Source organism: Hirundo rustica, chromosome 5 (genome assembly GCF_015227805.2).
Source record: "Hirundo rustica isolate bHirRus1 chromosome 5, bHirRus1.pri.v3, whole genome shotgun sequence".
In the NCBI taxonomy this organism is placed as follows: domain Eukaryota; kingdom Metazoa; phylum Chordata; class Aves; order Passeriformes; family Hirundinidae; genus Hirundo; species Hirundo rustica.
In genome coordinates, this window is record NC_053454.1 from 14,617,858 (window position 1) to 14,644,561 (window position 26,704).

General features: G+C 43.5%; 1 protein-coding gene across 1 annotated transcript; it reads left to right on the forward strand.

Annotated features, from left to right (window-relative positions):
* The first annotated feature begins 1,486 nt into the window (after positions 1-1,486).
* On the forward strand, positions 1,487-25,369 carry LOC120753523 (ADP-ribosyl cyclase/cyclic ADP-ribose hydrolase 1-like). The gene is made up of 8 exons (XM_040065809.2): positions 1,487-1,726; positions 16,283-16,412; positions 17,043-17,178; positions 17,827-17,909; positions 19,516-19,592; positions 20,215-20,307; positions 22,628-22,714; positions 24,557-25,369. The coding sequence occupies exons 1-8, from the start codon at positions 1,488-1,490 to the stop codon at positions 24,636-24,638; spliced, it is 927 nt and encodes a 308-aa protein (XP_039921743.1). The 5' UTR covers position 1,487; the 3' UTR covers positions 24,639-25,369.
* Positions 25,370-26,704: the final 1,335 nt, after the last annotated feature.

Below are 26,704 nucleotides of genomic sequence, written 5' to 3' on the forward strand. Positions count from 1 at the left end.
CCGGACAGCCCCGCTCTCCCCTGTCAGCCCAGCTCTCCCTGACAGCCCAGCTCTTCCAGGACAGCCCAGCTCTCCCCTGTCAGCCCAGCTCTTCCCGGACAGCCCCGCTCTCCCCTGTCAGCCCAGCTCTCCCTGACAGCCCAGCTCTCCCTGACAGCCCAGCTCTTCCAGGACAGCCCAGCTCTCCCCTGACAGCCCAGCTCTCCCCTGACAGCCCAGCTCTCCCCTGTCAGCCCAGCTCTCCCCTGACAGCCCAGCTCTCCCCTGTCAGCCCAGCTCTTCCCGGACAGCCCAGCTCTTCCCGGACAGCCCAGCTCTTCCCGGACAGCCCAGCTCTTCCCGGATAGCCCAGCTCTCCCTGACAGCCCAGCTCTCCCCTGTCAGCCCAGCTCTCCCCTGTCAGCCCAGCTCTCCCCTGTCAGCCCAGCTCTCCCCGGACAGCCCAGCTCTCCCCGGACAGCCCAGCGCTCCCCGGACAGCCCAGCTCTCCCCTGTCAGCCCAGCTCTCCCTGACAGCCCAGCTCTCCCCTGTCAGCCCAGCGCTCCCCGGACAGCCCAGCGCTCCCCTGTCAGCCCAGCTCTCCCTGACAGCCCAGCTCTCCCCTGACAGCCCAGCTCTCCCCTGTCAGCCCAGCTCTCCCCGGACAGCCCAGCGCTCCCCTGTCAGCCCAGCTCTCCCTGACAGCCCAGCTCTCCCCGGACAGCCCAGCTCTCCCCTGTCAGCCCAGCCCTCCCCGGACAGCCCAGCTCTCCCCGGACAGCCCAGCGCTCCCCTGTCAGCCCAGCCCTCCCCGGACAGCCCAGCTCTCCCCTGTCAGCCCAGCTCTCCCTGACAGCCCAGCTCTCCCCTGTCAGCCCAGCTCTCCCCTGTCAGCCCAGCTCTCCCCGGACAGCCCAGCTCTCCCCGGACAGCCCAGCTCTCCCCTGTCAGCCCAGCTCTCCCCTGTCAGCCCAGCTCTTCCCGGACAGCCCAGCTCTTCCCGGATAGCCCAGCTCTCCCTGACAGCCCAGCTCTCCCCTGTCAGCCCAGCTCTCCCCTGTCAGCCCAGCTCTCCCCGGACAGCCCAGCTCTCCCCTGTCAGCCCAGCTCTCCCCGGACAGCCCAGCTCTCCCCTGTCAGCCCAGCTCTCCCCGGGCAGTCCCGCTATCCCCGGACAGCCCAGTTCTCCCCGGACAGCCCAGCTCTCCCTGTCAGCCCAGCTCTCCCCGGACAGCCCAGCTCTCCCCGGACAGCCCAGCTCTCCCCGGACAGCCCAGCTCTCCCGGACAGCCCAGCTCTCCCTGACAGCCCAGCTCTCCCGGACAGCCCAGCTCTCCCCGGACAGCCCAGCGCTCCCCGGACAACCCCCGCTCTGCGGGCAGCCGCTGACCCGGGGCGGGCGGGGGCCAGCCCGGCCTCCCGGGCATCCTCCGGGGCGGGGGCGGTGCGGGGGGAGCGCAGCAGCCGCTGTGTCCCGGCGGAGCAGCCGCGGCCGCCCCTGGGCGCGATGGCGCTGCAGCAGGGCTCTGCCCGGATGCGGCAGCGCACGGTCCTGCTGGTGGGGATCGCCGTCCTGCTGGCCGCCCTCGTCCTCGCCGTCGTGCTGGCCTCTCTCCTGACCCGCGGAAGGCACGAGGTCAGTCCCGAAATGCTGAAGTGGAAGGACAGGGGGACCACTAAGAACTTGCAAGAAGTCATCCTGGGAAGATGCTACAACTACATCACGGCGCAGCACCCGGAGCTGGGGTGAGTAGAGGTCGGGGTCGTGCCTCAGGTGTCAGAACAGCACTGCCTCTCGCCTCCACCTGGCCGTGACCACTGCGTTTGCAGTGGCAGGGAGAAATCGGGCGGTTAAGGACCCTTGTTTTGTAGAAAAAATGTACAGACACAAACTCGGTGCCCCGGTGGTGGTTTTTTAAGGAAACGGCCTGCAGAGGCAATAAAAGTAACACTAATCCTAGGTCAAAGCAGAATCGTGAATGGATTTTGCAACTTCCCTAATGCCCGCTGAAATAAAAGCTGAATTCTAACAGGTTTGAGTATATGGAGGTGAAGCAATTTGCCGTAAAGCTGATCTGACAAAATCCTGTAATGTGACACTGCGGCCCTGTAGCCGGAACTACACGGGAGGGAAGGAAAGAGAAGGTTCAACACAGATATATAGGACAGACAAAAAGGTTAGAAAAACACGGAGAAGTATCTTGGGGTTATCCAAAACTGGTTTTAGCGTTTGGATAAGATTTCTTGATGAGCTCAGTGAGCTCTGAACGAAGAAACAGAGGTGAATCACAGTATCAGCTCAGCTGTCTCTGGAAACACCTTCCCCCGGAGGTGGTCCTTGCTCAGCTCATCACAGCAGGTGGTGCAACACCCCGGGCATCCCATCCCTCCTCTCCTGCAGAAGAGATTCCATGGGCCTAGGTCTGCAACAGTGCATTAGAGCTGAGAACTGATTTTCTGATCCCCTTCGTTGCACAGAAAGGCAAAGTATGGAATAAGGAGTGCCCCGGGCCCCGCAGCAGGCACTGGGGACAGCCAAACCCAGCCAGGGCCTCTCAGCAGGGAACCATCCATCCCTTCTGTGGCACCAGCCACTCTGCTTGTGTCTGCAGTGAGCCTCTGGCAGAATTTTCCATCACCCTGGGCTCAGTGCTGTGGGTCTGCCCCACACCTTGGCCAGGTGACAGAACCATCCTGGTCTTTGTCCCAAAAAATACAATTGCCGCCTCTGGTTTTCATGATATTGAGCTGATGGGAACAAAGCTATCGTTTGAACAGAGCATATAGTTTGCTTGCACTTGGGTTTCTTTTGGCTTTGGAAATCCTGCACTGTATGAAAAAGCTGATCTGCAGTATTTGAAGGGTCATGTGGAAAATCATGGCCTGAGCACAACAGAGACTTGTTCATGCTTTCTTTACATTAAATATTTGTGTGGCTTTAGTGAGGAAAAGGAGGATTCTTTTGCAAATAAAATTTAAAAGCTCCTGAAACTGGCAAAATCATATACATGTTTCTAAAAGTATAAATTAATTTATTAAATAATTATACAATCAATATTTAAATATTTAAATCTGAAATTGTTTTCAAGCCTAATAGCCTTTATTACAGGGGCTCATTTAATTCAATTTGGGGTGCTGAAGATGTGAAAAACATTTTTGTGTGAATATGCTTTCAGCCATGGCCACTTGTGTGTTCACTGACAGCACAGTCTGAATCTGGACCACAAATATGGAATTATTTGTTTAGGCAATTAATTCAAGGAGTGTTTTGAAAATATCACAAATCCATGATCACAAGTTTTCTAAAACATTTGTTATTACAAAGTGCAATATTTTGGGCTATTCATAATCCAACAGTGCTTAATATCTTTGTGGCTGTGAGCTCACTTTCTTTCAGATTAAATGACTTCTCTATAGTAGGACTCTTTTTTGTTTTGTTCTATTTAAGAGACAATTTCTTCTAAAGCATAAAGCACAGAAAAAGGAAAATACGCTTCTTTATGTACATCTGAACTGTTCAGAAGTTTCCTGAATGGAGAATTAAATGCAGGTGCTTTTCTGGGAGTCAAACCCAAGATTGCTCATTTCTGACTGCGCTGAGCTCTGTGCAGTTTGTGATGTGACCCACCACTTCTGTCACTGGCATTTTCTGATAATGACCTAGGTGCCTTTAGGACACATCAGAGAGTGGGATCTTTCATCCCTCTCTCTTTCATCATTAATGTAGGCCTTGAATCCTCTGTTGTATGGGATCTGTGGTGCACTTAATCAAAAAGAAGAGTAGGAACAGGGAACTGAGCTGATGGGCAGTCTTACGAGCTTGGCAAGCTGTGCCCTGTACTCTGCCAGGACTGCTCCTGTCACTACTTCCCACTATGGGAACTTTGTTATTTTGGTTAGATAGCTTCTCATTTTCTCATTTATTTGTCCATATTCTGTTCTTGCCCTTTTAATCTTACACTGACACATGCATTTTTTAAAAAATATTTGCTTTTAGTAAACTTATGGACATTTCCTTGTATTTCTATGTTATTTTATATCAGAGTCACTAAGTTCCACCTTTGATGATATTTTCTGAACATAGAATCAATTCATTGTGGTAGTTAGTGGCATTTACTATGTTTTGGAGTGTCGTGTTTCAAACTGGAATAGCTGGCAGGTTTTGAAAAAAAGGGGGATTGTTGACATATGACTATGGATATTACACTGTTCCTGGCTATCACAGATGGATTAACAGAGTTCTGCAGCCTCCATTTAGTTCTGCTTTTGCATCTGTGTGCTGTAAATCATTTAAGAAGGCCTCTGACATTTTAGTGTACACCTTCACTATCACAGCTTTTTAATCCTTGAACATACCTCCTTGCACTCTCCCCTGTCTTACTGGAGCCCTTACACCATGCCCAGCCTGCTCGCTCTGGTCGTACTCTTCTCTTTTCCAATACAATCTTTGGGCTGAACCCAAGCCCAGAGAGGCCACTGAAAGACTCTTGCTGTCTGCAGCCGAGTTTTGTAAACACCCCACACAATCAGATTTTATCCTGTTGATTTGCTTATACTTCAAATTCATCAAAACTCTGCATTGAACTTGCTCACAAAGGCTCATTTCTCTGGTACAGTATTGCAGCATCTGCCAGTAATGATTTTGTTCAACTCCTTGTGTGCAATGCTCAGGTTTATTTCTGCTGCTGGCTGACTCTTAACATTTGCACACATGCAATTTCCTCAGTCTTCCTGCATAAATTTTGTCATAACAAAGTTCATAAGAAAGAGGAAGTGAATACCAAACATTTCAATAAAACATTTTCAATATTAGCCCTATTTTTAAGGAAGAAATGTGAATGGTCTAGCAGCGGGCTTTAAGGGGCGGCGGGTTGTTCCCTGCATACAGACACCTACATGCTGACAGTAAAGCATGTAGTAAATACTTCTCTTTTGACATCCCTGGAAATTACTGACTACAAAGCAGTACTTTGTCACAGCTTGGTAGTCTTCCTTTTTTTCAACATTAACAGAAGCTAGAAGTTCTGATTTCACTAGTCTTGCAAAAATCCCGTGTGGCCATCAGTATGTATGGTAGTTTGGGCTGAATAAAGCCAAAAGCAGTTTGGTCTGAAGAAACAATTTGACCTCCAATGACCTCGTCCTCTCCTTCCCAGTAATATGGACTCCCTCTCGTGGCTGACAAACTGCTCCCAAGTCTCACCTCGAGTCTCGTGCTAAGCCAGGTTTCCAGGAATTTATCCCTGGTACAATCAGAGCAGGGAGCGCTGCAGGCTCACCTGCACAGGTCAGCGAATTCAGCAAGTCCAGTTGTGGTGACACGGTAACCCAGCCATCGCTCGCAGGGTGCTGCTCATGATGGTTTGGCACCTCTGCACCTGTTGGGGCAGAAAAAGTGGCAACAGCTGTAGCCCAAGTTAACCGGTTTAGGTTTCCTCTTCACCACATTTGAATTGGCAGGCTGAGGTCAGGAACCAGCAGTACTTTGTGACCTGGGGAAGGAGTGGAGAAGACACATTATCTTAAAGGTCATAGTCACTAATGCCCAAAGCATGAACAATGTTTTTTTTAGCATCTAGAAATACCTGATTTTACATTTGCAGCTCAAGAGAATTTTCATTCTCAGCTAATGACTGCTCCCCCCTTCACGTCTGCAGTTACTTCTTGGTCTTTAATTTACAGAATCACAGAATGGGTCAGGTTTGAAGGGACTACAGAAGGTCACCTGGTCCAACCTCCATGCCCAAGCAGGATCATCCTAAAGCACATTACACAGATTTTTGTCCAGAAAAGGCAAAGACCTACTATTTAAAATTTTTTTGAAGTTAAGCCAGCTTATTTTTTTGTCTAACTTCTAACAGGAAGAGAGCACCAAAGACACAGACAGGGAGCAGTTTCAATAACACATGTAACATCGTTTGACCACAAACAATGTGGCCACAGTGCCTGCCTAAGCAGTGCAAAAACATGATGATGAAGCTGAAAGTGTAAAACTTCAATATATTTTTATGCAATCTTGTGTGGACACAGAATATGTTTCCCCCTTAACTAAAATTAGATCAATCAATGTTGTTTTTATTGTTTGTGGCAAGTTCTATTGCAACAAATTTAACAGTCTGTAATTCCATTAACTTTAGTTAGAGTTGGTGCATGTCCAGGAGAGCTCTGTCTCCTGACTGCACAATCATGAATGTATTTTGCCTTCCCATTCCTTTGCAGCCTGTGGAGATGGAGATATATTTTTTTCAAAAAGAACATATGGACCATAATTTTGTGTGAAGTACTATTGATTTCACTGCATAATTTCTTCCCAAAAGAAATCTGGGGCTTGTTGTATGCTTACTTTTGCATTTTGCCTTCATGCTTTACTAGGTATTTTTAATCTAGTTTCTTTGTGTTTGTTCACTGATTATTAATGCTTTCACATCAAGCATGGTACTAAATAGCCATGTTTTGATTCAGTATCACAAAAATCCTAGCTTTGTTTTTATAGCCATGATATTATACTGAAACTTACATGAGATTTGTTTTTTCATTGAGAAAATATGCCTTACATGAGAGAAACCATTACTGAAAGTCTTCTGAAGAGTACAAGTTACTCCCTAATTGTAATGCACCCTCAGAGAGTGCTCTGCAGATTTCTAAAGTTTCCTAATCTGATATCCATCAAACTGTAAAGGACTTACTGTTTCTTTGTTTGTAAGAATACACTTTCTAAAAAAAAAATCTGTTATCATTGCTGCGCCATCTTTTTATGGTCCCAGAGCAAACAAAAGGCTTTATTTGCACTGTCTGTGGAAAAGGTGTCTTGATTTTGAAAGAGAGTTGTCTGCCAGGAAAAGCTAGAGCTTCCCTTGCAATGGAGAATGTAAACCCCCTTCCCTCCAAATTATTATAATTTTGCAATTAGGGACTTTCAGGCAAAGATATGGGAATAGGAGTAGCAGTTCTTTACTACGAATAATTTAAGAAAAAACAAAAAACCACAAATGTAGTAGTACAAAAGAAGCAATCAATCAAACAAAAGACCTGGAAAAACACTGACAAAGTCAGGGGTACAACCTGATACCCTGCTGGTCAGGGTGTTGGAAGCAGTCCAAATAAGTCCTCCTGGAGTAACAGATGTGGTTCTGTGGAGTAGAGATGGTCCTGTAGAAAATCCAGTGGTGGTGAGTGGGTCCAGTATTCCTCCAGGAATCCAGTGGAAAAACAGGATCCCTTGTGTTCTTCAGTCCCAGTTTTTATCTAGCTAGGAACAGCTGGCTCCCCCACACTGTGTGCAACATCTCACCATGGGATGATGGAATGTGTCATGTCATTGGTGGGCCCTAATGGCCCATTATCAGAAGATGTCCCCCTGGAGGATGGAGGGGTGGTGAAAGAGATAAGAAACACTGCCCCACCTGGTTTTAATGGCTGGGCCACTATCAGAAGGCATCTGCCCTCCTCCTCCCTGGAGTAAGAAGGATAAAACATCTCCCAAAAACCAGCTTTCAACAGATGAAATAGAATACACTTATTTTTTGGTTACATAACCCAAGACAAAAGGACACAGGGGTCTGATGACAAGCTGAATGTGACCCATCAGTTTGCCCTTGTGACAAAGCCAGTAGGCTGCATGAGAAGGAGCATTGGCAGCAGGGGCACAGAGGGGACCTTTCCCCTCAGCTCAGCCCTGGTGAGATGTATCTGCAGTGCTGGGTCCAGTTCTGCTCTTATCGCTACAAGGGAGTCAGGGACACACCTGGAACACATCTAGTGAAGGACCATGAAGGTGATTGAAGTGTCTGAGATACAGAGAGGGGTTGAGAGCGCTGAGGCTGTCCAGCCTGGAGAAGGGAAGGCTCAAGGGTATAAATATCAGATGAGGGGAGTAAAGAAGAGAGAGCCAAGCTTTTCTCAGTGGTATTCAGTTGCAGCAAAAAAGGCAATGGACATTAATTAAAGTACAGAAAATTCTATTTAAACATAGGGGGAAAAAAACCAGGTTTTTTTTACTCTGAGGGTGATAAAAGACTGGAACAGGTTGACTGGAGACTTTGTGGAGGCTCCATCCTTGGAGACATTCAAAACTAGAAGAATCCTGGCCCTGAGCAGCCTTCTCTGAGACAGAGGTTGGACTAGATGATCAGCAGAAGTGCCTTCCTGGTCTTTCATTTCTTAGGAAATTCTTTTAGTCTTGTAAGAAGTCCACTGGAAAACAAGGACAAACACTAATGAAGAAATGTTTTAATTCATCTCTAATGAAAATAGCATTGATATTTTTTTCCTACATCTGGTTTGTCTCTCAGCATTAAGACAGACACTGTATCATCATAGTAACACACTACTTATTAATATATCCAAGTTCTAACATTTGTGTATGCCATTAATGTTCCCCTCCCTATTCCATGTACTTGTGTGCTGACTTTAATACCTTTAATGTGTTAGCCTTTGTTATATGAAACCTGAATTGCTCTGGTTTTCTTTTCTTTTATCCGTCAATGTTTATAACACGATTTTCTTTCACAATTGTTTTTCCCTACATTGTATACAAATGACTTGACTGATCTTGTAATTTCTTGGTAGCAAAGATAACATTATAAATATTAACAATTGTTTGAGTCTTACTTAAAAGTACATTTCTATTGAAATATGCTGTACTGATCTTTAATGGGGAACTGGAATATAATGTTTAGTAGGCACAAATAGACAGTGATTAGTACTTGAGAATATAGAGGCAGGGTTACTGGTTTTGGAGTTTGTTCTTCAGAAGAGTTCTCATGCTGCTTAAAGCTAGTTTCCATAACTACTCTGGGCTGTAAGGTAGGACTCTATTTGGGTGTTGTTGTCCTCTCTTTCTAAAGGAAGTTCGTTAGAAAGCATTAATTTTCTTTTAGAAAGAGACAAGTTCATAGGGCAGTGGGTCGCTATAATTTATTTGTTCTTGGGATAGTTAATCACCAGCACATTTATTTCTGCTCTTCTGGAGTACAAATGCCACTTCTAGGCTATGAAAAGCCATCCAGTTCTGTGCAAAGCTCAGTTCTGTGAAAATCTACCCTCCCACACTGTAACTCCACAGGCAACGCAAGGTGTGAGAGTCCAGCAAGTGTAATGGGGAGCTGTCAAGAGGTACATTGACTTTTGTCCATGGCCAACATCAAGGTACTGCTAAGACAGAATGTACACAATGTACAGAAACATTGGGATCTGAATTTATCTCTCACTTGAAAACCATGTGTCAACTCACCTATCAGTTTTTTATATTGAGCTTTTATTGTATAAAAATTGTTATTAAATGACTCTATATTTCTCATATACACAAACATTTTACATTAATTTTACAGTGCATATATATTTAATGTTCTTGCTGCAAGATTCCATAGGATTTCAAATAATTTTTCACATTTGGATTAGTTTACACACATTGCATCACTATATTAAATATCCTTGCGGTCAAAATCTCCTTTGGTTTTAATCCCAGATACTAGGGAGAATATTATTCTGTCTGTACTGACCTTCCACATGTTAATCAGATGTATTTGCTGATGAAATACTTTTCAACTTAGTTTTCCACTGTAACTCTTTGTAGCTATTTAGTCGTGTGCAGTCAGCTGCCTGTTCTTTACCTTCTCTCTTGTTTATTGATCTTATAGAATTGACTCTACAGGGCAATATCTGGTGGCTGTCTAAATTATAGCACCACCCTAGGGTTGAAATTATTAAATGTTTTTCGTAGCTTTTTGCTGAAAAAAAGTTCTCTCCCACTTTTCCCTGCTTCTGTTCTCCTCTAACTTCTGTGGAGATTTCAGTGAAACAAACCCCACACTCAGAGGTGATACCATTCAGCTGTCATTGCCAACATATGGTTAAAGCTCAAGAGCTGTTTAACACCTCAGAACACCATGAGGAAACATAACTCTAGCTATCCATAGGGATAGGAGGAATAGATCCTTTTTCCCTCTACAGTCAAATGGAAGTCTGTCCCAAGTGTCCAAGGAGAAAAACATGCTAAAGATGGATTCTGTCTTCCCAGAAGATGACCACAAAATAAGGAATTAACAAGGATCTCACTCACAGATGTGCTATATCTCTGATCTATTCCTTCGTCTGTGTCCTGCTGACAAAGCCCACCCTTGAAGCAGGGACTTCTCCTAAATTTCTGCATTTATGCCACATCCCAGCAGCTTTAGTTTGATTAAAAACAAACAAAAAAGCAAAACAAAATAGAACAACGTAGTGCAAGTTAATGTTATAGGTGAGAAAAAGTGAAAGTGCATTAAGCCATTGAATATTTCCCTATATGTACTTTAATTTAGATCACTGTTATCAATGTGTTCTTAGAAGTTCAATATTAACATTAAAACTCTTCTACAAATACCTTTCTGATCAAAGGGTAAGATGCCAGTTAAAATTTATTCCCTCTGTGTCTGTTGATGACATGTCCCCTCACTTGGAAGCTTAAACTATAGACCAACTATGACCCTCTGTCAAAATGCAGTCCAGGTGAGACTTCTGCTCTTCTGGAGGCTCTGTTCCAATAACAGAGCGTCTCTGAAAACACCACCTGCTCTAGCAGCTTGGTTTTTTCACCCAGACAGGCTGAAATCCAGGCAGCAAAAGTGTCTGCTTGTAGATGAACCCTTCAGTGGTTACAGCTGCCGCCTCTTGGCTCAACCCTTCCAGGAAGGATGATAAGGCTTAGTGCTGTCCTGCAGCACCAATTCCTGACTCACATAACACACTCCAGGAGCTATAAAACAAAGCCACAAATGTTCCTGCCCTTACAACCTTCTTATTGCTGCCAGAGGTGAAGGACTGGTGTGATGAGGAGCTGGCACTTGCTCCAGGTCATTCTCTGTGCAGGAGCATGCAAAGCCCTGAGGTGCACCCAGCAGCAATCTCACTCAGAGCCTCTTTTCCCAGAGCTCCATCCCTCCCTCTTTGCCATGTGCCTACAGACAACCTTTCCAGAAGTCATCTTCCTGTGAGGCAGGGTTCTGCAAGTCCCTCTCTATGCCCAGTCCGTCCCTCCACCGCTTTGTTTACTGACTTATGAACTGTTTAATTAGCAGAAAGCAATACTTAACCAAATCAAGCTGCCAAAAAAAATCAAGCGTGTAATTTTCATGTTGACAGAAAGTCTGTTACCGTAAGTGATACGGTGGCAGACACTTTGCAATAATTAAACTAAATGGGAAACGAGAGGCTTGTGCTTATCGAAGACGCTGAGATTGACAGGTCTGATGTTTTTCCTTCATCTTTTTCCTTCCTATTTTTCCTCCTTTCCATTATCCCGATGCTAAAACCAGCAGGCAGTAGTGTCCTCAAATCCTCAGCAACGACAGTGTTTCGGCTGACCTCTCTTATTTCATATCTGTCTGATTTTCAGGACAAAGACCCCTGATGGGAGGGTTTAGGTGCTCCAGCAGTAAGAAGGAAGCCGATCCACTGGATGCACATCCCCATTTCTAGCTCCGTGCCCTGGAGCCGGGTCGCGCCGTCCCCCGGCACGGAGAGCGCGCTCCTTCGGGGCTGACCCCGGCCGCTGCTCCTCAGGAGCTCCTTCTCCCGCCTGATGGCACTGTTCTCCTGCTTTTAGCTCCCGGCCCAGCTTCTCTCCGGGCCCGCCATGGCAGCGGCTCCAAAATACTGCTCCAGGGCAGCAGTGAGGCACGGCAAGGCTGGAAGTAGGGAAGGGAAAGCCGAAGAAATAAACCCCCAGAAATATTTAGGGCAGAAAGGGTAGCAAAAGGATTCTGAGTTACAGAGGGCTTCCTCTCAACACAGGCATAAATATTACTGGTCCTTGTATAATTTCTGATGTAAAGACATAGCTACACGTAAGCTCACGTGAAAAAACAGGTTGGCTATGGACGTATAAATTTCACTGCTGTCTACAGCCATCACACAGTTTACCAAAATGCAGCAGATAAATTGACACAGGCAAAGATGGGTCTGTTAGAGGCAGAAATGTTGCTACGCCATTTAGTTCCTTCGATACGCATTCTCCTTCTGAGATGTCTGGGCTTTTACAGGTGAAGCCCGTGCCTTAGATCTCCAGAAGAGTGAAAATTTGCTGTATGTCTTTAAGGAGCTGTGTGATAACCACAAACATCTTGCTGGCTTTTTAAAGTGTCAGATTTCTGAGTGCTTAGGTTCATCACAGTTTTGGCTAGTGATGGTAGCAAACGAGAAGGATTTTCTTACACAAATGTAACTTCAGAGCTTCACCTCAGGGCCACAATTAAAAACTCAGGTGGCCTGAAGACATTGCAATGTTTTAGAAATAAAATTCTGGACCTTGGAAAATCTGATATTGATTGCAGGGGAGAAAAGGTCTCACCAGAAAAGTGTTTCTGCTTGGAAAGGTGATTTAAAAACATGGGCAGAATTGACTGAGTTCTGCAGAACAAAGTCTGGAAGTAATTCTTTACTTGTAAATTTGAAATGGGTCCCATACTTTAAGCATCTTTCTCAAATTCTTAAGTGGAAAACTAGAGGCAACACAGCCCAAGGGAACACTGCCCTTCTTAAGGTGTTTTCAGCATTCAGTGTCAATCCAGTGCTGAATCAAAGGCAAGACACTCTTCACAGTGTAATTGAAATCAGCGGGGATGAAACTTATTCTTGATATTATACCAATTAAATCAGTTTCAATTGGGGGTGACTTTGCTCTGTCAGGTCCAGCTAAAGAAAAAAAAAAAAAATTCTAAAGCAAAGCAAAAAAAATCTATAGTCAGAGTGATTTACCAGATACTTCAATGCTATGCTGTTCCTTTCAGTGTAAGGATATTCTTTCAAGGTTAGCCAGACCAGTGTATAGATATGAAAGAAATAATGATGAAGATGCTGTCCATTTTTCTAATATGCACATTAAAATTTGGCTGCTGGAATAAATGCTAATGGAAATACTTCTGGCCCCAGATTTTGCGTGATAGATTAATGTGATATTCATATACAAGGCAAACGGATAGAAATACTCAAATTTATTGGAAAATACAATTTCTACCCCAATGTAAGGACAAATGGAGGATATGCTCTGCAGTATGTATAACATTTGGATTTAATAAGGCAAAGTTTGTTTGTATCCCAGCCCTCATTTTATGCTATACTGAGTTCAGGGTAGAGTCTCTGGCTCAAAAAGGTCTTAAGGCAAGTTCTTCAGTCCTTGTTTTCCAGAGAAATGTTGCAGTTTTTAACCTTTCAGGTTTCTTGTGCTCTTTCTGTTAGTTATTATTTCAGGTTCACCAGCATTGCCCAAACTCTATTCATAAAAATAAAACTTGAAAAAATTAAACACAAATTTAGAGTACATTTATGTTACATATCACTGAATTTGGATACAATATTTCAGAGTCTTTAGTAGAATAAAATGCCTTAGCTATTTCAGCATAAACAAAACTAGCCTCAAAGGAAGAAGTCCATTATGCCTAAAGAGATTATATGGTATTTGCAGATAGGATGCAGAATTAGTTTGTACACAACCTAAAATACACAAACAAAAGCCAGAGAAAGAGAGTGCTCAAGGTCCACAGCAATGTGGGACATAAGAGTATTCTTCATGGACTCCAGAATTATCTAAATTAGATAAATTCAATTAACTGGTAGAGAGAGGATCTCTTTTGCAGCCTTTCTTCTGTAAATCCAGAAGGAACAATAAAACAACACATTCTATGACTTGAGAGCAGCTTTAAGAGAAAAGTTCATTTCTCAGGAATTTTTACTTGCCAAGGCACATGTTCTTGTTTCAACCTGAAGATATTCTTGCTGGAATTTTTAGCATACCTCTTGCCAGCAAACTTCTTATATTGTTTCAGAAGGCCCAGAGCTACAGAAAGTCTCTGCCCTCACCTCTGCTGGGTGTGAGGTAAATGCTGCATACCAGACAAGTATTTTCTTTCTGTGTTGTAAAAAGGTCAGGTGAAAATTTATTAGCAGAACCTACCTCAACAGTGAGACTGGAAAGAATGGTGCATCTTCCTGGAGAGCTGGGATATGCAGGTCCTCAAGTCTTCTCACTGCTTATTATAAGTAAAGCAAAATCACAGCTCTATATGCCTGATAATCTCTTTAAGATGTGAGACAAAATTTGTGTTTCATATCAGAGCAATATCTTTCCAGTGACAAATCAATGTTTTATTATTATTCATTTGTAAAAAAAAAAAAAACCAACCCCTGTTGATAGAGGAGGACAGCAAAAAGAAAAGGTGGTTTAGCTTTTTTATGTGGTTTTTTTTGTTTGGTTGTTTTTGGGTTTGGGGTGTGTTTGTTTGTTTGTTTGTTGGGGTTTTTGTTTGGGTTTTTTTGTTTGTTTTTTTTGCATTGATGACCTGTATATTTATTTCTTAAACAATGCTGAATTTGCCCACTTTCTGTAAAAGCCCGTCTTCATGACTTACCATTCCTCCCTGTGATACACTAGCAGTACCACACCGATCAGTAGCTGTAGAGGAGCCTCCCCCACTTGCAGGCTAAGTCCTACCAGCTTTTATGACATTAGAGATACAATTTGGCTCAGCTCTGCCAGGACTGTGCATAAAGGCTCTTGCCTCAGATATTGGTGACATTGACACACGTCAGTGCTGAGTTTGGTGTCTTGAAATGAGAGAACACTGATGTTTGGATTATTGACTCAGCAATCCGTCTTGGCATGATCATGTATCGACTGGATGGTTTTCTTTGTGCCTCTCATGGCCATGACTTGAGTCTAGCAGCAGAAATGCATTATATTGTGTCAGTCTTCTACCTCTCTGCTTTGGAAATTTAAAAAAAAAAACCAAACTGGTTTTTTATGGTTTCTTGAAAAATATTTTGTCTTCTGAGACCAGGTATAAAAACTTTGCCATATGACAGGATAAATCACTGGGTACCCAGCTGTCGCCCGTGGCTGTTAATGCTCTTACACAAAGCAGATTTCAGGAGTAGCTTAAACAAAAAGAAAAAAAGGTCTGCCTGGAGGACAAATCACTTGACAAATTAGAAATTGTGAACCATATAAATGTTTGTGAGATGTGCCTGTGCTTACAGCCAAGCTCTACAAATTGTCTTTATGATACCATTGACTGTGCAGAGCGAAGGGAACAGCTGCCTATTCTCTAATGTCACCCCTCAATCAGCAGGAGCCCTCTCTCTTGGAGGATTCAGTGTGTCCATGTTGTAATCCTTAGTGGCAGGGAGAGATATTTACAACTTCCTAACCCCTAAATAAAGTAGCAAATTTTGGAGCCTGGTCTGTGTGGGTTATTTACACTTTGCAGCCAGAGAAATGTTCCTCCAAGAGAAAATTGAATACACCCAAGTTAAGTTCTCCTAAATAAAATGTGAATTCCTGCTGACACGAGTGCAACAGCAAAACAATGACCGTGCTCCCTGCAGCACCCACAGCTTGGCTTCTTATTTCTACAGTGATGTAACTGAAAGTGCATTTAGACTCTTGAATGAAAGAATAGTCCTGTTAAAAAATCACCACTGTTACTCATCTGTATTCACCAAGAGGTAAATTTGGTTGATATTAATGAGAGATGTGGTTCCTAATGCAGCTGGGGCTGGCCCTGTGACACATAACACGAAATTTGGGATGTGCCAGGGCTGCCTCACTAGGCTGCTTAGCCAGAGACCCTCCAGGCTGATGTGCCCTGCCCCTGCTCCCAGCCTCAGTTTCAGAGAGCATTGTACAGTGGCACCTGATCTGGATCTTGGTTATACCTGTGCAAATCAAATGTGCCTCTAGCAAAGCCACTGGCTGCAAATTAGCACATAAATGAAAATAATCTCAGGTTCCAAACAGCTTTTGTTTTAGATAAAATTACAGATTTTTTCCTCTGCAGGGAGATACAGGACCATATTTTTGCCTTGCTGTATCTGACTATGGTCAAAGTCAAAGGACACAGCAACATACTGGCCCTCAGATACAACAAGGCAAGGTTGTACATTTTAAAATGTACAGCCTATATTCTGAGAAGCTATTTACTTCTCATGATTTGGTAAATAATGAATAATCAAGAAATTTGATCTTTTGATCATGTAAAATGAGGACTGATCGTTTTAAGGGATAAAGACCTAAATGACATTCAGATATTTCAATAAACTAATTTAAAATGCAGGAAAGAAAAATTATTTTGAACTGTTCATTCCTCAGGATATACGCCATCTGCTGAAGATATTTTGCTTTTGTAATGGATAATGTATTTGGTGCCTGAGCATAGTTGGAATTCTTCTAACATCTAGTCCAGAGTGCTTGACCACATCAGAGGGTGAACCTTTCACAGGCAGAAATACTCATAAATATTTATTAATTACGTTGTAATCTCTTGGCAGAGATAAGGATTGTCTAAAAATATGGGAATCATTAAAAGATGCGTTCATTTACAAGAATCCCTGCAATATCACACCCGAAGATTATCAGCCTTTAATGGAGCTAGCGAGCCATCCTGTACCCTGTAACAAGGTAACAGTGCAGGGTGGGCTGCGGGGGGATGCCAGGTCTGGGCAGCGCCCTGAGCAGTGGGATCTCACCCATAACAACTGTGAGGGTCTGGAGGCTGATGAGATGGCATTTTACTTTTGCACTTACTGCAGCAGTCCTGCAGTTACAACTCTGGACCCCAGTAACTCTGTCCATACTCTGTCACAGGGAATTCTCCCTGTGTGAGGCTTGCCTTAAGCCAGGATCATCCCAGTGAAGTGACAGGGATGTCCCTATTCCCTGAGCATATGGCTCTCTGTAAGGAGCATGCCACCATGCTCTTAGAGGGACACTGCTTCCAGTGCTGTTCCTCCATGTGCAGCTCAAAAGTAGACAAAAAATTTGGTATATATCCTATGAAAACTAGTCAAATCTTTCTTTCAAAATCCTTTAAAAGCTAAACATGTCCCTTTCCACCAAAAAAAAAAAAAAAAAAAAAAATCTGCGAATGAGAGTGTTCGAAAAAGAACTGACCCACAAGGGTGAACTTGCTGTGTTTCAATAAAACTAAAACTCCTTCATTATCATGAACTTTCTGGTTTTCTTCAGAAACATTTTCTGACCAGCTGTAGTATATCTATCACTTACCAGACATTGTACCTTATTTCACAGTCACTGTTTTGGAGCAAGACAGGTGACCTCGCTCATCGTTATACAAAATCCAATCAAAATTTCCTGACCTTGGAAGACACCTTGTTGGGTTATATGGCCGATAGAATTTCATGGTGCGGAGACCCCTCTGCCCCAGGTAATCTACACCTAAACACAATCCTTTTCACATTATTTTCTAGTGAATTAGTTTAAAATTTTAACTGTCCACTATTTTGGAAGTCTGAAAATAATACCTGTTTCTCAGGTTAAATTAAAAATCACAGCTTTGGATGTTATTTTAACACCAATTTGTTGCTTGAACTAATGGCCACATCTAGCTCCCTTTACTTTGTTTGCTTCCACCCTGTGGTTCCTATGGGAACTGGTTCCTGTGGGAACTGGTTCCTATGGATCGCTGACCATGTGACTCCGGGGTTGGTGCTTAAGGCTAGGAACCTTTAAACTGGGCTGGAATTTCTGAAAATGTCGGGCAAAGCTTAATTTTTCAATGCAATCAGACCAGGTTGTGAAGAGCCAGCTCGCTTCTCACATTTGGGACTCCGTGTTGTCCCTTCGCGATTTTCTGAGAATTATTTGTGATATGGGATCTGCAGCTGCCTCCCTGAAAAGACTGTGAGCAAACAGACCTTTGAACAGATGCACATTCCCTTTCCTTTTAGAGCCCTCTCCCCATTTAGCCTTCTTGCTTTGGTGCAGGCCAAATAGTTTTGCTCACAAAGCCACGTAAGCCTTGCAAAAATATTCCCTTTAACCTTAGCTATTCTATAAATGTATTTTTTCTCAGGAATCAACTACGAATCTTGTCCAAAACGAAGCGAATGTGAGAGCAACCCCGGCTCTGTGTTCTGGAAAATGGCATCCAAGCTGGTAAAATCTAGATTAAATCTCCCTGAGTCCAAAAGCAAGGAAAGGCACTAAGTTCCTGGCATTGCCAAAAAATATGATTTTGCAGATTGATATTAAAAGATGGAATAGCAGAAGTTGACAAAAGCTTTAGCTCCAGGTGTTAAAAATCATGGTGTTGGGATCCAAGGTCCCATATTTTATGTACAACATTTGATGTCCTTGTAGTTCAGGCATTCTTTTTGTGGTCAGAGGCTGGGTGTCAGTGTCTAGAACAACCCTTGGCATGGAGCTGGAGCTCTGCAAGTGATACTCACAATTGTAACAATTTCCTTAATTAAATCACAGAATGTAAATTGCTACAGTAAAATCTATTTTAGCATGCTAATCTGGAAAAGAGCACCCAGATTGGCACAGGCGTTTCCCAAGAGGCTGAGAATCCCCTTGCACTTCCCAGCATAAACCTGAAGAGCACATCCTCCCACACTGGCACCCAGCAAGGTTCCTGCGATGTCCCCACCCACAGACACACACCAGTTCCCATCACAGCAACGAGATCCTGCTAGTTCCAGTTAAGCAATTAGCCTGGCTTTGTTGAATCAGCACTTTGCAGGAACAAACTGCCAGAGAAAAACCTGATGTCTTGTATTACTGTAATTTTACATGTCTCTCAAGATTTCACCCTTGGTATGACTATTAGTAGATGACTGCCCAGGTGGAAAACAAGCATTCCTGTACACTCCAGCTCTCATGTATGTAAAAAAAAAAAGTTGCTTTGTGGGTAAACTAGGGGTGAAAATGGTTCATTTCCAGAGTCTGTGAGAGATAAAACCACATACAGACTCAGGTTTGCTCAGCTGCAGGCTTCCTTGCCATATAAATTCAAGATCTACTATAACTCATGCTTATTACATTTGAAAGTTATGCATGATGAAACTTCCTGAAACTTTGCAGCTCTCAAGATCTGAGTTTGAGCCACATTGTTTAAGAGGATGTGAAAGATTTGATAAGTAGTTACCTGCATTAAGCTTTTTAAAAATCTTTGCCTTACCAATGGATTATATATCTAGAATAGGTATTTTGCAGACCTTAGTAGTCTTTAAATATTCGGACATGAGTTTTAAAGAATAAAAAAGCAGTGATTACATGATCCAGTATATTAAAAATCAAATAAAACTCGGTGATAGTTTTACTAAAATATCAAGAGAGAAAAATCCCAAGTCACAAAAGAACACAGAACATGAGTCATGAGGAAACAAGGATGTGGTGGTCTAAACGTCTATTCTGGCTTGTCCTTACTTTCTCAATTAAAGCAGTCTGAGGATTTCTGTGACTTACCACAGACAGCTGCAGCTGTAGGGGCTCTGGAAAGCCCTATAAAAACTGAAACCAGACAAGGTGCTGCACCAGCCCCGTGCAGCCTTAGACTGCCAATTCATAGCTGTCTAATGAGGCTTTATCACAGTTTTGCCATAGCCTTTTGCACTGAAATATTCTGCAAAAATATTGCCCAGATCCTCTGCTTGTATTAGACAGTGCTGAGGACATCAATGAACTCTACCAGCCCCAAGTCTGCCATGGCACTGCATGTAGTGTCAGAGTGTAATTAATGTCCATTGGTTTGGTTCAGTTTGCAGAAACAGCATGTGGTGTGGTTCAAGTGATGCTCAATGGATCAGCAGAAGCTGGAGCTTTCAGAAGCAACAGGTATGCACTCAACACACAACAATTCATGTTTCTGTGGGGCTGCATGTGGTTGTCTGCCCGTGAGTCCCAGTGCAGAAGGGATTTTGGTAAACTCACCCCTGGCTGTTGTGATCCTTTCCACTCCCTCTATACAGAGATTGTAACTCAAATCCTTAGAGGGTATGTGTGTGGGGTGTCCAGTGTGCTCTTACTGCTCAAAGTAACTTGATTATTACACTTTCTTTGATTTAACTTTGCTAGACTTGGCTACCTGGCTGCAAGCGCAGTCTTGAATAATATCAAAAGATGAAGAATATGCTTTCTGGGGAAACAGCCATGGTGATTTCCCTGTGACCAAATAAATCAATAGCCAGGAAACTGAAAAGGAGAAGAGGCATTAAAGATGGCAGAACCTCAGCTTGTTTCTGTCTGCAGGCAGTGTCAAAAGTTCTCCTGAAAGTGAAATAAGAATGGGGACACAACATAAAGCAATTAAATAGTTATGAAAATCCACTGGCAAGATCGTGTTCTCTCTCTGAGTGTTATAGGAGCACTAATAAGCGCTAGTATTTGAGGAGCATACTCCCTACATCTTTCTGAGATAACTAAGACTGTTTTGCTGTTTCATGTTCCATTCTTACAGCATTTTTGGAAGTATTGAAGTCTTTAACCTGGATCCAGATAAAGTCTCTGAAGTGCACATTTGGCTTATGCAAGACATTGGTGGACCTCAAAGGTAAGTCACACGGGTGCACGGTGATGAGCAGTGTGTGGAAGGCACAGGGCACAGCTCAGGTCTGCCAGCAACACTGTCTTATACTCATGAAATCTGCTTTACGCTCACCTTCTAGGTGCTTACTTTGCAGACAAAAATAACATTTGTATTGTTGTATCCTCTAATATTTTTTGTTGGTACTGCTGAACAGTTAGAGGTAAAACACAGTGACATTTCCCTTGCTTTCAAGCAGTCTCATGACCTTTAAGTTCCTTTCAACTCCACTGAGGTCTACAGACCTTTGCTATGGGTGCAGCACTGAAGTCAGAGACCAGGCTGTGTCTGCAAGGATAAACATGTCCATGTATCCATCCAAACATGGGTACGTTTGTCCGCAGGAATAGTATAATTAATATATACTATTATATAGTAATAGTGATAGTTAATTATAGTATAAATAATAGTATAAAAGTGTAATAGTATAATAATGCTGAGCACAGCCATTTTTGAATGACACAACAGGTTGTGGAATCTCCATCTATGGACACACTCAAAACCTAACTGAGACCTGGGCAACCTTTTCCAGCTCATGTTGGTTTGACTAGGAGATCTCAAGCAGTCACTTCTTACCTAAACAATTCTATGATTTTTAATAACAGTAGTTCATTCAACTGTAGTTGAAATGTTTACCTTGGAATTACTGATACCACAACAGCAATCTCAAATCATATCCTTTAGGAGTGATATTTTTCATCCCAATCAGATTTATTTTCAGATCTGCCATATTTGAAACACTAAGCATGAGACTCTGTGCCTTTGACCCCTCCTTTGAGAGCCAGTTCTGTGGCTCACGTGGTCATAATGCACTGCCACAGTTTTTCCTATTCTTACCAATCTCCATGACAGGAACAGCAGCTTTGGTGCCATGGATCAGGAAGCAAGCTGTGAAGATGCAGTCCAGCTCAGGAAGGAGCGTGGACCTTGCTCAGACAGCCTCACTCTCTGACACAGTTCCAGCTCCTGTGTTGCAGCCCCTCCTTTAGCCCAGACACCCAGAAGGTGTCTAACCCTAACTCTAACCCTAACCCTTTCCACATGAGCTGGCACGCCTGCCATGGTTCACAGGTGTGCATCTATGCTGGGGTCAGCACACTAGACTTAGTCTTGTGCTCCTTTGCATAAAGGTTTGCTGAAGAAAAGGACACTGTGTAATCTTTACGTCAGTTTCCCCAGACATGGCACTGGATCCTTTGTCCCATGATTTCCCAGTATCAGAAAAGCCACCATGTTCCTCCTCAGCATCTTCAACAAGGCAGTGCCCTGCCAGCCCTCTTGCTAGACGCATCTTCCTCCTGTGACAAGTTCATAGCAATTTCCTTTTTATTTTCTGCTTGCTTCTAAGGAGAGAGTGGGGGAGCAGCCCCGATAGTATGTATTCCTTATATCTTCTGATTTGTATTCCACTTGAATCACTGATACTTTGTCAAGTCTAGTGAACAAAAAAGAGCTGGCAGTGCTTTCCACTGATGTCATATGCTAGGAACTGGATTTGTCCCCAGTAATAGAAGTGAGTCCTATGCTCTGGATGAGGGGATGATTTTTACCTTGAGGTAACAAGATTCTTCTGTGTCTCTGTCTGTGCCTATGACATTTGTCAAACCTCTTACTACAGCTTTGGAGCCCTTGGGCTAATAAATTAAACACAGAGATAAAGATCTTGAAGGTATGGGAGTGCTGCTACATGCTTCTTGAAACCTTTATCTGGATGGGAAAGAAATACATTAGTAAGGGCTCCTAGGCTGAAACAAAAAACAATTGAAACAGCTCCTTGCCAAAATAGAGCAGCAGCAGCAGCAGCCATAAACTGAGTCAAACATACAGCAGGTGCTCATAGCCTGCTTCCTCCCCTGCTTTCTATCAGTTTCCTCCTATCTTACTTCCTACCCGGGACTTAGCTGCTGGCTTTCATGACTGGCCTTTTCTCACATCGAGGACTTGACCCTTTTGCCCTTTGACAGATTTCAGTAAGCCTTGCATTGTGCTGCTGTGGGTGGAAGCCGCCAGCAGCAATGGAGCAGCTCTAGAGCACCCTGAACTGTGAACGGGACTGAGTCATGTCCCACAGATGTCCTCCTGCACAGAGCTCTCATGCAAGATGCACGGATGAACATAGTTTCTACCAGCAAGGGCCCAATGGTAGCCAAAGCTCCACAAACCCAATGGACTTCACTGCACTTTAGCAAACAAGCTTTTAAAGAATCTTACCTATAACAAAGCAGTGACGTAGTGTGGAATTTTCTACACACAAGGAACACAAGTAACTGAAGTCTTCTCCCGACAGTGAATCCTGCTCAGGTCATTCCATTCAGACGTTAATAAGCATTTTAGAAGAGCGAAACTTTAAGATCATCTGTGAAGACAATTACAGGTAATTATCCACTTTTATCGGTGATGACTTTGCTAACATAAAACTACTATTGCAGGTTTACAGTGAGCTAGCGCAGACTTTCTCCTTACTGCCATGACGTCCCTCCAGTGTGGCTGGGTCATTTTCAGGGGCTTCCAGCCAGGCTGCAGCCCTGGGGCTGGCTGGGTCTGGGGCTTGCTCTCTGCCCTACGCTTCCCATTGAGCATGTTCAGTTGTTTCCAGGGAGGGAGCAATCCAGCTGACAGATTTTCTTCTGACTGGGCTTTTACCTAAAATAATCTGAACCAAACAGGCAGCCTTCCTCCCTGCTGCATGCAGATAATGCAGGGTGCCAAGGGTGGTCCTTACCTCCTTCACCATAGTTTGAGTGTGCTTTCTGTCCTGCTGCTGTGTTCAGAGAGTGAGGCGTGAGACACGATAAGCATTACTAATTACTATAATTTGCCATTGTCAGGAGCGAAAAACAGGAGTCTGGGAAACAGCAGCCCAATTCCTGACTTGCCTGAAATCTCCATCTTCCTGCTGAGGAAATACAAAAGCCAGAGACCCTTTATCCCTATGTGTGGGTTCAGAGACCTTCACACAGAGGAAAATTGTTCTTTAGAGACATTAGAAAAGCAGCAAACATTCAATAATTCTCATATCTTATCTCTCAGGAAGAGCTTTTCAGTGTCAAGGACTCATACTTGGATAAGAACATTTCCAAAGTAAACATAGATTTCTATGAACTTTTGAGTTTGTGACAATAGTTTAAGTAAGGAAAAATTGGTCTGCAAAGAAGAAAAATGATAGGTCTTTAATTCTGAAGGCAGAGCAATATATTCCTGTCTGGGTATTGCTGAACCTGATTAATGGGTGCTCTGCACTTTGTGAAAAAGTTAGCGCTGGTGGGCTGCATAAATCTGCCAGATTGTGTGCTTACTTTCTTGTTGGATAAATGGAACCTTTCACCAATACTCCCAGGACCTGTAACTAGGCACAGATTATTTCAGCCTATGATGAACCAAGCTATGGGGAAATGTATTATAGCCTAGATCCCTTGTGGCTTAGCCCGGGGAGGAACCTGACACGCTCATTGCTGTGTCTCACATCTCACTTCTGAAGGCAAGTAACAAGTAGGGCTTTTAGTCAAAGCTCAACTAACATCTGTAAACAACTGGGTTAAGCAACATGGACAATTAATTGTACTATTTTAGATTATGAATAATAAGATAAGAAATTTACAGGTAAAGCCAAACTTTAGGATAGACCGTGTAAGTTGTCTTCACTCCCCTGCAGTCATCGCAAACAGAACCGTGTGGGTCTGTATCAGCTGAGCATCTGCCTTTGCATTTCATGTAGCAACTGGTGCTGGTCATTTTCTCTTGCTTTGTTCCATGTCAACAGTATCTTCCAGAAGTAACTCTAAAACTGGATTCACTGGATGCGTTAGAAAAAAATTCTCATATCTGACGTTCACAGCAACAGCTTTCTGTTGTAGCAGTAGGGTTTACCAATGAGTAAGACAGATGGTGGACTTCCAGCATGGCAGGAACTCCACAGTCTGTGCAAGAGATCTTCCTTCTTTTATTGTAATTCTTTTTTATATTGCAGCATAGGTGACATACTGTGAGGTCAGATCCTACTTTATTTTGTACTGACTCACCTTTGTCCCTAAAAACACCAAAGTTACCTTTCTGCAGCAAGATCAAAAAGAATTACCCTAAGAAAACCCATCTGCTTGATAAGCATGGATGTAACAGGCATTTTGACTTTCACATTGCATTCAGTAACCGTGAAGAAATTTTGTTGTACTTGCAAAGCGATTATTAAATATTTGTTGGGTTTTGTGTCTTATTTCAGGCCTGTTCAGCTCCTTCAGTGTGTGCACAACCCTGACCACACAGACTGCAGGCTTTGCACCAACAGCACAGCAATTCCATGAAACAGAGCTCTCCGCACTACTGAAATTTTTTTTTACTTGTGTGTGAAGCTGGAGAAGATGTGGCAACATAGCTAAGAGTGATAACAGTAGCATGGTGTGTCCTGAGGCCATAACCAGAAATCCTTGCTGTGATACTAACAGCTAAATAGCAGGAGACGATACTTGGGGAGTGATGCTGTACACAGACACACACACGAACACTGTTTCAGGTGGGCCGGGGCTGTGGCCAGCGACTGAAGGCAGGTGCTTGGCCCTGGTTTGCTCCCTCCTGCACAGATCCCCACTGGCACAGAGCAGGAATTCCCTGGAGCATGCACAGAGAAGAAAGAGACTTTCCAGGGGAGACAGAACTCGCCCAGATCAGTGCTCATCTTCCTTCCTGCTGAAAGGTTAAGCAGGAAATGACCAGGGCATGCTACACTTCCCCTGCATCCCGGTGTGACCTTCCCCAGAGGGGGATGTTGCCCAGTGGCACACAGAATAGATCATGGCTTTCTCAGGTCCTGTGACGCTTCTGACCACGTAAAGCAAGCAATGGAATAGGCAGAGCAGTTCTTGCCTTTTAATGGGTATCACAGTAAGCAGGTGGTGGAAAGACAGCTGAGCTGAGCCAAGAAAAAAACCAGAAACTGCTCAGAGGGTTGCCTGCAGCTGTAAGAACTGCTGACTGTGCAGCTGGAGAGAAAATAGTGAGACTGACTCAGATAGCTCCATTAAAATCCTACTGGATATATCATTGCTGGTCAGATTACATTTTGTTCTTAATATAGCAGTAAACAGTGGCCTTCCAACTTTCATAAAAGGTCCCTCAGGCTACAACTTGGCCATCCACCTGAACACAAACAAACATCAAATGGTTGCCACAATAAGGAGTCTCTCGACCTCAGTTTCTGCAGTGAAAGGCGATGCCTTGAGGTGCGTAATTCACAAGCACCGACTCACTGGTGTACTGAAACAGCAGATTTCACTGATTCCTTTTGATTTCTATTTTACCAGTCTCAAGTGCGGTGTTTATAGCAAAACAAATATCTGAGGCCAGCTTGTGGTCACAGCTGCAGTGCCTCTGTGCAGTGCCATTGACACCTAGAGAACAGAGCAGGCTTTGCTACAGATAGACTCCTAGGTGCTGAGGTGACAGTGTGACCAGCAGTTGCCAAACCTTTAGGCAGACTGGGGTTTCCATGATCCCACAGGGAGAAAGTTGTACTTCCACGTGTTCTAGTAACTACCCAGAGTGCAAAACATTGTTATGGAACTATACAAGCTGGTGTAATTTTTAGCATCTCTAGATAAACCTCGACTCTTTAATAGCAATAGAAAGCCTGCACTGAGCCTGGCTGGACCAACCCAAGACCTCACCCATAATGTTTACATTAAGTGAAATGTATTTTTATTTGCAAGCTGTTATGTAACTGCTTAGATGAATCAACATAGACACATACCAGTACTTTCAAATAGGTTATTTCTGACTATCAGTTAATAGTTTGTCTTCATGCTCACTTTTGTACCTCTTCTGTTGCAATATAAAATATTGACTGTAAAATCAAGATCTATAATAAAATTGCTGATGACAAATGTTCTTAATTCAGTTTCACATTGTACGTAACCCCAGAAAGCTAAGAAAGAAAGAAAGATTCTCAGAAGACCAAAATAGGCCACTTCCTAAAAACAATTCAGAAATCTGTTCAATGTATGAAACACTATATGCAACCACCCAGGAGAGCAGAGAAACAGAGCACATCCTCCCCAGGCTGTGTTCTCCCTCTGATACAGAGAACTGTCTTTTGTAGGTGGGTAGAAATGAAGAATCCTGAGTCTTTATCTTGAGCATAGATTATTCTTGGCCATAAGAGTTAAGAAAGATTGTTCTTGTCAGTAGTTATGTGCAAGATGCTAAGAAGAAAACTGTGCTTTTGGAAGCTGAGGTGCACAATTAATATGGGCAACTGTGCTGGAGTAAGTGATGCCTTTGTAATGGAGGTGGCTGGCAAGTCTGGGCTACTGGGATCACATGCATGGCAGAACATGAGCAAGCTCATTTCCAACAAACACTTTTATTATGCATG

Bases quoted from the DNA above. Each gene is read 5' to 3' on its own strand.
- LOC120753523 (XM_040065809.2), top strand. From the start codon at position 1,488: ATGGCGCTGCAGCAGGGCTCTGCCCGGATGCGGCAGCGCACGGTCCTG. The intron at 1,727-16,282 runs GTGAGTAGAGGT...ATCTCTTGGCAG, and splicing joins GCGCAGCACCCGGAGCTGGG to AGATAAGGATTGTCTAAAAA. The intron at 19,593-20,214 runs GTATGCACTCAA...CCATTCTTACAG, and splicing joins GGAGCTTTCAGAAGCAACAG to CATTTTTGGAAGTATTGAAG.